Source organism: Branchiostoma belcheri, unplaced genomic scaffold (genome assembly GCF_001625305.1).
Source record: "Branchiostoma belcheri isolate BF01 breed outbred unplaced genomic scaffold, Haploidv18h27 scaffold134, whole genome shotgun sequence".
NCBI classification, from domain to species: domain Eukaryota; kingdom Metazoa; phylum Chordata; class Leptocardii; order Amphioxiformes; family Branchiostomatidae; genus Branchiostoma; species Branchiostoma belcheri.
Window position 1 is genome coordinate 609,398 of NW_017802758.1, and position 13,568 is coordinate 622,965.

At 43.4% G+C, this 13,568-nt stretch overlaps 1 protein-coding gene across 1 annotated transcript; it reads left to right on the top strand.

The window, feature by feature from the left end:
• The first annotated feature begins 71 nt into the window (after positions 1 to 71).
• Positions 72 to 8,006, top strand: LOC109464227. Its single transcript, XM_019761165.1, has 10 exons — positions 72 to 1,130; positions 1,793 to 1,914; positions 2,114 to 2,193; positions 2,390 to 2,442; positions 3,968 to 4,123; positions 4,235 to 4,284; positions 4,921 to 4,987; positions 5,181 to 5,226; positions 6,182 to 6,798; positions 7,025 to 8,006. The coding sequence occupies exons 1-10, from the start codon at positions 201 to 203 to the stop codon at positions 7,097 to 7,099; spliced, it is 2,196 nt and encodes a 731-aa protein (XP_019616724.1). The 5' UTR covers positions 72 to 200; the 3' UTR covers positions 7,100 to 8,006.
• Positions 8,007 to 13,568: the final 5,562 nt, after the last annotated feature.

Here is a 13,568-nt window from a genome sequence, read left to right on the forward strand (position 1 = left end):
TTCCCCGGTCTTCGGCAGTTTATGAATCATCCCCACTTCAGCCACTCCCCCGGTCTTCGGCAGTTTATGAATCATCCCCACTTCAGCCACTCCCCCGGTCTCCGGCAGTTTCTGAATCATCCCCACTTCAGCCATTCCCCCGGTCTCCGGCAGTTTATGAGTCATCCCCAATTCAGCCGTTGCCCCGATACTCTGCAATAATGTATGGATCATCCCCGCTGCAACAGGAGCCCTGCTCGCCTGCGTTATCTCCTATCCATCATTTAGCGTCATCATCTGGTCGTTTAGAGTCAGACACAAGTAAATCGTTGAACGATGTGTTTGCTTTCAATGAGCCTGACACACCATACTCCCCTGTCATTCTCTCTCCTCGAAATCAGCATCAAGAAGACGACGACGCGTCCAGTAAAAGTTCAACCGCCAGCGAAGCCACTCAAAATTTCTCAGACTCAGATATGGAATCAACTTATTCAGACAATCTAGACAGCTCGTACTTTACAGAACCTCAAGTTCGGCCTAAACCCTTGAACACTAATACTAAAGGGGAGGAGAAGAGAAGCAAACTTCTCTCACGGGCAATACATTCCTCTGCGTTAAGAAAGGTCGCTGCGTTGGAACCCTGTTGTAAGAAGAAGTGTTCTGACGGATATTCAAGATCAACGATTAAGGATAAAAGGACGGACTACTTCAGTGCACCGTCACGAAATGAATGGATAAAACAAAAACTCGGGAGCTTTCAGGTCGGGAGTGACAAACGGGCATTCCAGTTCAAGGTAAACGGTTCTGAGGTGTGTAGAGAGGCGTGGTGTCGAATTTATGGCATCAATAAAAACACATACTACAGGGAACTGAACAACTTCAGGATGGGGCTGGAGTGGGCGGGACTACGACAGGGAAGATCTTTGTCCAGTAAGTGTATAAGCATTTCCGTCTGGTTTGGGCACTATGTCGCGATTCATGGGGACAAAATGCCGCATAAGGAAGAGATATGGCTGCCGTATAACACCAGAAAGGTTGACATCTTCAACAAATACGCAGAAGATTGTGAGGATCGCTCAGAGCCGTACTGCTGTTTACAGTCCTTTCTCAACATGTGGAAGACCTTCTATCCTCACGTCGCCATAAAGAAGGTACGGTTACGATTCTACGATGATAATGTTGCAGGTATTTTGTATTCGATTCTACATTACATGGTAACGTTGATATCATAGATAGATTTTGTTTGTTATACGATGGCATGTATACACAGCGAAAGCTCTACAACAAAAGAAAGCTTTTGCTTAATTTTTGTTACTTTGATTGAACACACATTTATAGAATGGTTGATAGAAGAAAATTAACATTAGTGGGGTCGTGTGGCGAGGTCGGTAGCGCGTTCGGCTCACACCTGAGAGGTCGTGGGTTCAAACCCTGCCCATGTCACCGATCTTGTGCCCTTGGGAAAGGCACTTTACACGACTTTCCTCACTTCAGTCAGGTGTAAATGAGTACCTTGCTTCGGCTAGGGACGTCCCTCGGATAGGACGTTAAATGGAGGTCCCGTGTTTGGGAGAGCCACACCCCACGCACGTTAAAGAACCCACCGCACTTATCGAAAAGAGTAGGGGACCTTCCCGGTGTGCGTGGTTCAAGCCTTACAGCCTGGTCTCGGGGTTGAAATCTTTGAAGAGGTGATAGTCACCTGTTATGTCAATCCTTCCACAAATGTGGTAAATCGTCATAAAATAAAATAAAATAGAAATAAAAATGCTAATGTTAACAATTAATATTCCTATCTTTATTTCCTCAACAGTGCAGTCTCTTTACAAAGTGCACGATCTGTGTACGTCTGGGGCGGGACCTCGCAAAAACAAGGGACCCTGTGAAGAGAAGGAAAATCAAGTTGAAGAGACAGGAGCACGATGCAAGACAAATGTAATTCCTATCAGCGGCTTAACTCATTTTGCAAACATTATTATATAATTAAAACGTCCTTATTTTGCTGAGTTCCATGGTTTTGGTGGTCAGAGGCAAATCATTTGTAATTATAATCATTTTACATCTTAGTCTTAACGACTTTAGATTTGTGACTTTAGGTATCAGTTATATGACTTTAATATTTTAACCCTTGTAGGGCTGAGCGACTCGCGTACTATCAGCGGCGGGAAGCGGCCAGGCAGGAGCCTGACAAGTACCTCAGTCTGATCATCGATGGTGAGTAACGTCCCCTTGTCCCTTACGAAGACTTATACTGTAAGCAAATTTTTCAGGACCCCACCCATCCCATCTATCACATATAAATCTCACACATATACAACATGTACCAGTTTTATTTTGATTTGTTATTTGTGTATATGTATCGGTGGTTCTGTCAAAATTACAATCAGCGACTGATTTTGTACACCCACAGGAATGGACCAGGCCAAGACGTACTTACCGCATTTCGTTGGAGACAAGTCAAAGGTACGAAGAAAATATCACATTCATACGCATCCATACGATAGTATCTGTTACACTGAAATTTGGCAGCATATGGATATAGATTTAGATCATACTGCCGTGTAAATGTACTTTTTCGATATATCAAAATGATAGACAGGTTTTAGAACGGCTCAAATGAGAAAACATACTAGCCATTTCATTCTAAACTATGTCCACTTATAGCAAATCTATTTGAAATTTAGAATCAGACGTTAGTCATAACTAGTTACTGTCAGTTTCTAGACTCATCCTAAACACAGTATACAATACGCCATTAATAATATGCTCCAACTCTAACCATTAAAAGTTAAAACATAGTTAATTTCATAAGCTGGAGTCACACTTGTTATGCTTCGGTCCCAATTGAAAAAAGGGGCCCTGCCCTGCTGTTTTTTTTGCACTTTCGGGCGTGACCCGTACGTGGCCCCACGGGACACCCTGTGGCTGCGGCTACCGGGCTACCCGCTACCCGCTGACAAAAAGACGCCGTGACCTCATTGCGAGAACACCGAGAGGTACCCTTCCGGTTGCTGGCAATCCCCCGGGACACATTTGGTACGCCACAGACCAGATGAACAGAATAAAGGTGTTTACTTCGTAAACCCGGGTAAAATGTGTGACGTCACAGATCAAATGATCACACATGATGACATCGTCAGAGAATCTGCCAGGTGCCTGCCGAAAACTCAAAAAATTTAAAAATTCAAAAACTTTTGGTCCCTTTGACGGCCGGTTTCTGTTCGGGACCCGTCCGGTACCCGGTAAGTCTCCCGCCTTGACCCGTGCGGGATGCGATGGGTGCCGACCGGCTCTTACATTCCGGCCGGGTAGCTACAGGGTCACTGGCGGGGTCCAGGGGTGATCCTGGCGGGTTCCTTACTTGTACGCCTCTGGCTGGTATAATCGGTTCGCCCCTAGTTTATCACTATGACTCACTGATGATGGAGCCTATGTGGAGTACATAGCTCCATCATCAGTTAGTTTCCATACACGGGATGTGCATAAACTAGGGGCGAACCGACCATACCAGCCCGGGAGCCGCCAGGATCACCCCTCCAGGGACCTAAAAGCTGCCCGGCCAAACTGTAAGAGCCGGTCGGCACCGTACCGCATCCCGCACGGGTCAAGACTGACCGGTCATCAGACGGTTTCCTGACAGAAACTGGCCGTTAAAAGACCAAAAATTTGTGAATTTTAAATTGAAGCCGCCTCAGCGCCCCGACAGGGAGCCGTAAAGAAACATTTAATTCTGACCCTGACAGTCGGCGCACGCTCAGGCCCCGGTGGGGATGTAACTCCAGCTTAATACACACCCAACATTTAGTGATTCAGCCATCCGCGCTGCCCCTCCTCCATGCATTTCATGCTCAATGGCTTGGTAGCATCATAGCATAATAAGATCGACCCCTTTCTCGTTAATTTTTTTAGTTCGTTTTTTGTAATTCTTTATAAATACTAAATAAATAAATGTGCAAAATAATAAGACCTGTCATATTCCTTGTCGAAGGACCTAACTACTGCAGATCTGATGAAAGTGCATGTATCAGGAATAATAAGCCACGGTCACGGACTGCGAGCCACCTACGTCGATTTCTTTGAGTACAGTCATGACTCAAACCTGACCTTGAATCTGCTGTTGAAGCTACTCGCAAAACTTTCGACGGTGAGTGTTTTTTTATCATTCTACTTTTTCCATAGCACTGCTTTTATTCATACAACGTAAGTGAATGGAAGGCTTGTACAGATTACGCTTTGACGTTTTTTTTCCCCTCAGGGAAGCCAGTTGCCTCCCATTCTTTTTATCCAAGCGGATAACTGCTACAGGTACCGTGCGTTGAAACTTTTTAAACAACTAACAATACGTTATTTTTAATGTATATCATTTAAAAATCATGGTATACATGATGTCAAAAGAAGAATCCCCACATGTAAACAGTTTACATTTCATTAGGCCATGGGCACTTCTCTAAGCCATTGAGAGCTGTTACTTTACTGTGGTTATATCCACATAGTGTTAGACTATCTAAAATCTGTGGAGATATTTTATGCAAATGAGGGGAAAACTGACCAATCCCATTCTGATTTCTAATTGCCAAGAGGAATCGGCCCAGACACATGTCTGCTCATTTTTGTACAGTCTTGACAGCCGTGGCAAAATGAATTAACCTTGAGAAATCCCCTCAGTGGGCAGGGCTGAAGATGCACACAATGACCTAGTACATCCCATCAAGTAACTATTACATTTAATCCAATGGATCAGACAGGACCATTGCGTTACGTTTTGAGTTGGCTAAACACGTACTGTGTAAATTATTACATTGCGTACTACGTTGGCTTGATTTATATACCTAATGAAACTGTGATCTGGCCAAAAAATCGGTGACGTTATTGTTATTTCATAGGAACGAAAAGAAAACAATGTTGTACTCGAGTAAGGATAATTTATTTTCGACTTTTCAGGGAAAACAAGAACAAATTTATGTTGGCGTTCCTGGACCTGTTGGTGCACAAGAGGATATTTCGCGAGGTAGGCATGTATAAAATCATCTAATTCAAGTAGAAAGCTGTAAATATTACATTGTCTTTGAAATATTCAACGGCTCATTCACTTATTTCTGCGCAACTACTAGTATATCAATGTACACTTTCAAGGTTGATGGTACTGATGATGGTACTGTGAAAGTTTGGACCTTGTAACTAAATGTGTGTGGGTCTTTCAGATACAGCTGTCCTTCCTGATGGTTGGACATACGCACGAAGACATCGGTACGTAGTACGGTTTATTTTGTTATAGTATCTGGGCAATGCAAGTTCCCATGTATCACGTAGTACCAATGTTACCGGACAATAATAATGCAGGACGGAAGAGCCGATTCATATTTCATGCTTATGGTGTAACTTTTTTTACTGTTTTCGTTTGTATATACTAATATGTTTCGTTTTTCATTGATCTGGCTTATATAATAGATAGAGTACGGCTAACTACGTAGATGTAGAACTGACCCGCCCACCAATGGGATTTCATGTCTCCGGAGGCCGAGGGCGAGATGAAATCCCCGAGGTTGGGCGTGCAGTTCTTAATCCACTTATTAGAGTTAGAATACTTCTAGGTCCCCGAAGTTGATCAACTTCACCTACTGGTACTTGATTTTGCTTTATACATCTTTGTTTAGTGCTCGTAATTGTCTCTAATCAATGAGTTGTTTGTCTGTCTATCTGGCCGTCGTCAATCAGGCTAGATTGACAGCCAAACAATTCCGAGAAGAATCAAACCATGTGTGATGGCCAGCCGCTCGGTCTGCTGTGATTCTCCTGGGAAGAAAACATTGCCATTGGTCAGCTTTTGTTTCCATGGATACAACAGTGGGCGTCTACAAGATACTTAGTCTAATTCATTCGGTTAGTTAGAGCACCTCTATCCCTAGAGATGGACAAATTCCAGCTCACTCGTTGGCTGAGAAGAGGGTGGATGGTTAGTTAGTGCACCTCTACCCAAAGGGAGAGAGGTGCACTAACTGACAAGAAGGCTACTATGTGGAAATAATCACTAGAAATACAGGCTCCCTATTGGTCGAGGGGACCTAGCACTGCTCTAATGGGATGTTATGCAACTACTACATTTTCCGCTTTTCAAAATGTATAGACCACAATGCAGGAAACAACGTTGTGGTGATAATATGACGAGTATTTGGTCATTTCGTTATATTCATTTTGTCTGCAGATCAGATGTTTAGCCGAGTGGCCGACAAACTCCGCCATCAGGAGGCCCACACCCCTGAACAACTGATAAACATGATGCCAGAGTGTAGCAGGCTTAGGGGGCTTTATAATATCCGCGACTGGCTTAAGCCTTCTGTTTCGATGATAAAGGGACAATCCCAGCCGGGCCAGTTCCGATTTCGTTTAAGTAAGGATGACCCTGATAGTGTAGATATGTTCTATAGGAAGGGACAGGGTCAAGATTGGAAAAAACTGAAAACTGGAATGTTCAAAAGGTCCAAAGAATCTGGGAAACCTATTCGGCCAAAAGGAATTCCCAAAATCATCCCTGTATCATTTGATAACAGGAACATAAACGCACAGAAGCTTATCAACGAGCAACTGCCTAAGTGGGCCCCGTATCTTGGTTGTGACCAAGAACATTATATGTGGGAGCAGCACCTGAAACAGATGGTCAAGGCAGGCAGTAGCGCTATTGAAATGGCGAAGTACTCTAAAGTCGGAACCATGTGGGCCCTACCCAAGCTCCCGAAGTACCCAGAGGAAAGCGTGGATGAAGAACCAGCGGTGCCTGATGACCTGAGAAGGCTACTGGAAAAAGAACAAGAAAACCCTGAGGTAACTCACAATGACCTTTTAATATAATGATAGCTTTATTTTATGATATAATATTCTTGTTAAATGATGATCAATAGCATCAACAAAGAATCTGTACAATTCCTACTGTGCTAGAGAATTTTGGCAACTGATGTCATACCTGAATAATATCATTGGCTTTTATGGTTTAAGAGCCCCATATGTTATTCGTATTTGAATTGACACCATATGTTATTTTTGTTCACAGATCACAGTATCGGGAGCAAGCGCTGCAGCACCAAGAACCACTACAAGGAGGGCACGCAGAAGGCTTGTGGATTGAGAGTTGTGACGGACAAACCGCCTAACTGTAGCTACGTCTCTACTGTGTTGTTTTAGTATAGAGTGACCCGGTTGGGAACATCTGTAGCCATTGCATTATGTTTTTTTGTTGTTGTTTTTTTTATTTAGAAAAAAAGCATGTCCAGAAATGCGGCACTGTCATATATATACTGTCATATATACTGTCAATCAACACCATGAAGTTAGTAATGCTATCATGGAGGAATACGTTGCGCCAACATTCTATCTCAGTATGTCAGAAAGTGTTGTGACATCTATTTTTGCTTGTCGGATGTGTGTATCGTGTACGTACATACATATTTCCGCCACCCTTATCGATTTGTAAAACTGTTTTTGCTTCACTGATAGACATCACCTTTTTCTACATTCAAGTAGTTTCTGTACACAGTTAAGGCGACGTTTAGGATTGGAAGCTAAATGTACGTAGCTTTGTTGTTGACCTTTGTGACAATCCCCACCAGTCCCCTGGGCCCAGGTTCTAGCAGGGCAAACGTGTTCACCACGATAAGATAGCATTTGTTTTCTCTTGCTCAGTTTAATATATAACTAAGGCATCGATCCGTTTTAAACTGTTTGGATTGATAACGCATTTGGTGTATTCCTTAAACTCTCTTATTTTTTTTAATATTTTTTTGCTGTTGTTGGGGATAAACCTTGTATCCATTTCTCAATCAATTGAAGTTTTTAGGAGTGAAACTACTTACTAGTATTGCACAGTAACAAGGCAATTTATGCAACAGATAGTCCTACACCATGATATTGAAGACAAGTCTGTAATAAATTTATCGCCCGACGTCGTATGCAGATAACGTGTGCTTTCACTTTTTCCAGTTGATTGTTCCTCTCAACCTAACACACACACACACACACACACACACACACACACACACACACACACACACACACACACACACAAACACACACACACAGAGGGAGAGAAAGAGACAGAGAAACACACAACCTACTACTAGCTAGTTATGGCGATCGCCCATAGTCTCAACTCAGGACAGCACATGGCGATCACGCTGGCCCCATGTTATAGCAAGTGTTCTATCATTCAAGTTGTGTTTTAATATTTGTTAGTATATTTCAAATCTAGGCATATTTTTTTCGGTCCTTCTTGTTTTTTCGCCCTCTTGCATTAGATTTAGGGTCTCCAGAGGATATTTCGTATGGGTTTATGGATTTACACAATGATACACAGGGATAGGAAATCGTTGAGGTTCAAATCGGGACATGTTGAAAGCATAAAGACTGAACTTACAGGAGCAGTGTTTGATCCTTAATTTTTTGTCCGCAGATCAGATGTTCAGCAAAATAGCAGACAAACTAAGATATCAACGAGCGATCTATACTCTCTACTGAGTATTCACCAGTAGGTGGTGCTGAAATCATTATACATTGCATAGTGCGTTTTTGTCAACGTTTGTCGGTCTTGAGTAAAATTACTCAGAATGCCTGTCTTGAGTAAAATTACTCAAAGTTCCCTGTCTTGAGTAAGATTACTCAGAGTTCCCTGTCTTAAGTAAAATTACTCAGAATGCCCGCTTGAGTAAAATTACTCAGAATGCCCGCTTGAGTAAAATTACTCAGAATGCCTGTCTTGAGTAAAATTACTCAAAGTTCCCTGTCTTGAGTAAGATTACTCAGAGTTCCCTGTCTTGAGTAAAATTACTCAGAATGCCTGTCTTGAGTAAGATTACTCAGAGTTCCCTGTCTTGAGTAAAATTACTCAGAGTTCCCTGTCTTGAGTAAAATTACTCAGAATGCCTGTCTTGAGTAAGATTACTCAGAGTTCCCTGTCTTGAGTAAAATTACTCAGAGTTCCCTGTCTTGAGTAAGATTACTCAGAATGCCTGTCTTGAGTAAAATTATTCAGAGTTCCCTGTCTTGAGTAAAATTACTCAGAATGCCTGTCTTGAGTAAGATTACTCAGAGTTCCCTGTCTTGAGTAAAATTACTCAGAATGCCTGTCTTGAGTAAAATTATTCAGAGTTCCCTGTCTTGAGTAAGATTACTCAGAGTTCCCTGTCTTGAGTAAAATTACTCAGAGTTCCCTGTCTTGAGTAAAATTACTCAGAATGCCTGTCTTGAGTAAAATTATTCAGAGTTCCCTGTCTTGAGTAAAATTACTCAGAATGCCTGTCTTAAGTAAGATTACTCAGAGTTCCCTGTCTTGAGTAAGATTACTCAGAGTTCCCTGTCTTGAGTAAAATTACTCAGAATGCCTGTCTTGAGTAAAATTATTCAGAGTTCCCTGTCTTGAGTAAAATTACCCAGAATGCCGGTCTTGAGTAAAATTACTCAGATTCAGAATGTCCGTCTTGACTAGAATTACTCAGGATGCCCGTCTTGAGTAAAATTACTCAAAGTCCATGTATCTTCGCCTTCCAATTCCAGAAATCCACCCTACATGTCTGAATAATCAAAACTCTCTATGAGGAAATTTACTCAATATGTCTTGAATATCTAGATATGAGTTTCTTGGATTTCTAAATAACCAGCCAAAACGACTGCAATTCCGTAAAATTAAAAACTTCATTTTCTGAATCTCAAGTCGAAAAAAAGGGAATAAAATGGATTTTCCCTTATTATTTTGGATTCTGTTCTACCAGCAATCATGTGAGACTGGTGAGGGAAATGTACCTCCCAGCAGTCGTGTGAGACTGGTGAGGGAAATGTACCTCCCAGCAGTCGTGTGAGACTGGTGAGGGAAATGTACCTCCCAGCAGTCGTTGTGGCATATCGCTGATCAATACTTCGATCCTGCTGTCAGTCCCAGATGAAAGGGCTGCCACCCGGCACCCACTGTCAAAAAAATCTGGCCAACGTGAGCACAGTCAGGTGCCAGTTAAACAGAGAATGTTTGCACTGAGGACGTTTGCACCAGTGGTATGTATTTCCGGTTTCATGGTGCACTAGCTGAGTCAGGGAGCAACCTAGTCCCAAGCTCATGTCTAAGGGTCGGGGACTATGGTGGCATCCAGTATCAGCCTCCTCCACTCCTTCCTGTCTCTGGCCCTGTGAGAACACTCTGTGAGATGCCCATCCATTCACGGACAGAGTCGCACCACATCCTTCATGGTCTTCCACGGCTCCTCCTTCTGTTGATCATCCCTTGCAGTATATGGGTGGTGATGTTCCCCGCTCGTGTGGCATGACCGAAGTGTTGGAGTTTCCACCACTCCAACTCCCAGCTGTTCTATTTTTCCTAACACAGTCATTTGTGCGGTGATTTGTCAAGCTAATGCGCAGAATCTTCCTGAAATGTACACTGATCTCGTGGCTACAGCTGACCTGACCTTAAGTAACCCTGACCAGCTGAAAGGTAGACCGATAAAAACGCGTGGCAAAAGGAACACGTCCAAAATAATAACCCAAGGCCATTGGCCATATACGCAAACATCTGCTTGGAGAGCAAATCATGCCTGGACCAACCCGGGCCAACGTCTCGAAACAGAGCCGTACATTGCAAACTGTGTTTGTAAGTAATGATTACTATGGTAAATAATGTACACTATCGATGAAAATTTTAAGTATGGGCGTTTTCAAGCCCCTATGTAACAATTAGACTTAATCTGTTGTACTTAATCTGAAGATTGTCGGTTGTGCTCATAAATTTTAGCAATCGCGACCACCAGCGCGCGCTCGTTTTTAACACAGCGCGCCAAAAATCTTGGGTTTCCTTGATCTCGGCAAATCTGGGTAGTGACGTCACGTGACGTCACAGTAGGAACGCCCACGGGTCAGAGAGGTCGCCGACGGGTCAGAGAGGTCGCCCAAAATGGCGGAAGCCATGGAAGTTAGTGGAGAGCTCGAGTGGGGCGACGCGTACGGCGTTAGGGGCGTTCAACCTTACCAGCTTGAACCAGAGGCGGAGGGAGAAGACGGGGATCCAGAGGCACCAGATCGCGTGGACCAACGCCAAAAAAGTCGTTGACAAACCTGACATCCCTCTCCGGGTCGCGAAGTTCCACCATCCTGAGGCTCCCAGGGCAGGCGTAATGACTTACGCCCAGATTGCAGAGGAACAGTGGATCATGGTGGGGTGGGTCCGGCAGACGGATCGGCAGGCAGTGGAAGACATGACGGGTGGCCAGCTTGAAGGAGTCGAAGTGCGCCTCAGGGAGGCCTATGTCAAGCGAGGCTATGTCGTTCTCAAGATTGAGTTACTCATGGAAAACTGACCACCGGCGAAATGATTATCATGGCAACTATCCGTAAAATATATGTTTTAACTAATATATGTGTATTAGCGTTGTTACTTTCCTGTATATCTTCGTACTAGTATTAAGGCATACAATAAACGGAAGCTATCGTGCGTTTACTGATTGTCAAACCATAATAAGAAATTTCAAAACGACGTGTATCTAGTTGTTTCTCCAAAATTTGATGTTTTTTTCACACGGCGATAAGCTATATTTTATCTATTTATTTTTTTTCGTTTCTCAGAAAGAGTCAAGGGTTCGCAAGACCCCATCGTGGTTGCAACAGTACGAGACAGAAGAGCCGATGGAGGAGGAGGAGGAGGAGGGCTAGTTCAGATATGAGCCATATCTGTCAGACGAGCAGTCTGCGACAATGACCGTGACGCAGCGGGGGGCGCCATAGCTAATGGCGGGGGAGAGGAAATCGAAATCCCGATGGATTACCAAAGGATTGGGCATACGCCATGGTAAGTAAGGCTTACATTTTTTTCTTTGCATGTTTCTCTGATAGAATAGAGAGTACACGCTATAGTGAGTGGTACTTGTGTAAAATATTACGATTTTGTGACCGTGAGTTCACAATGCTGCATGTGTAAATAACCCCATAACAAATAACCCCACATCCTATTAAATATCATTGCAATGTACCTACTATCACACAGATATTTGGAAGCAGTCAAATTTTTCTTGAAGAAATCATGTTGCTGTAATATTACACAAAAACCATGCTGTTCAGAAATCAACCCTTTCCTTGTTTACTCTACAGGACTATCAACACAGTAACACAAGTATGGGGGTGGCTCATGGAACAGCTAGGGAGCCATGCCTGGACTGGAGAGCCCCACAACACCAGAAACAGGGTAGTTGATATGTTTCATGGTGAGACTAATGACCAGTCGCAAAAAAGAGGGTTAGAAGGCTTCGAATTGAGAGCTGCCATGCTGTTTTCAACACATTACAGCGGTCCCACAGCGGCATGAAGAGCCCAGAAAAGCAGCTTAAGTGTATGCTTGAGAAACACCTGGTGTCAGTTACACCTAGCAGGGAGGGTGGGGTACCACAGCCCAAACCATGTGTACGATAATTAGCATATCACAATTGATAATACAATGATACAAGTATGTACATGGACCACATATGTAGTACATGGATAACATTTACATCATAACCATTCTAGTTTACAATGTTTACTAACTCGTGTCCCTTAACTTAGTTATGATCACTGTACTATGATCAATACCATTGTCAACATAATCTGAAAATATCTGAATGTTGTTAATGTCTATATCAGCAGGAAATAATTGTACACAAATGGTTGATGCCATATTTTTTCTGTTTTTTATGACATATAGTGAGTGATCATATACATACATTCATATACATACTGTGCATCCTCGGGCTGGTTACTAGAGATCATCATAAGTCAGGGTATTTCATTAGTTTTGATCACGAGCCAATTTATTCATTTATGGCCTGGTCAAGAAACGGCAATGACTCAGAGGTCATCACACGATGAGGGGGGGGGGGGGCTTGGTCATGATCTAGTGATCTAGTTCTTGTCAAAGTAAGGCATTTGCAATTATAGCCAGTCACCATAAATGAGCAAGCAGTTAGATTTTTTTTTTCTGGTCATGGGCAGGCAAACGCTGTCCGCAGCCAGGGCGCGACAGCTGTGCCGGAGCCCCCCGCAGATCATGGGCAGGCTGACGCTGTCCGCAGCCAGGGCGCGACAGCTGTGACGGAGCCCCCCGCAGATCATGGGCAGGCAGACGCTGTCCGCAGCCAGGGCGCGACAGCTGTGACGGAGCCCCACGCAGATCATGGGCAGGCAGATGCGAGAGTTGCCAATGTGAGTACAACGTTACAAGCATTCCTCGGGCTGGTTACTAGAGATCATCATAAGTCAGGGTATTTAATTAGTTTTGATCACGAGCCATTTATCAAAGGTTATCAAGGCCCAGGTATGGTATAAAATAACTTAATACTCTACATCTTTTTTTTCCTGCAGAAATGGGTCAACGTGTTCCGAAATGACAACCTGAAGGTTGGAATCTATACCAACAATGGTGTTGAAAGACATCCGATCCGCACTACAACAAAATTACCTCAAAGAAGACCGAAAAAGTTAGAAAGTTGACCGTTTTGATACATCGAAATGCAAAACCGATAGCGGAGTAGTTGGGTTAACATCATTTCCAAGCGCTCCCTGCCTGACTTTTAGCAAGACGGAGGTACGGGGTT

Coding starts and splice junctions, on each gene's coding strand:
- LOC109464227 (XM_019761165.1), top strand. CDS start 201: ATGTATGGATCATCCCCGCTGCAACAGGAGCCCTGCTCGCCTGCGTTA. Junction 1,131..1,792: donor CTCACGTCGCCATAAAGAAG/GTACGGTTACGA, acceptor TTTCCTCAACAG/TGCAGTCTCTTTACAAAGTG. Junction 2,194..2,389: donor CCTCAGTCTGATCATCGATG/GTGAGTAACGTC, acceptor GTACACCCACAG/GAATGGACCAGGCCAAGACG.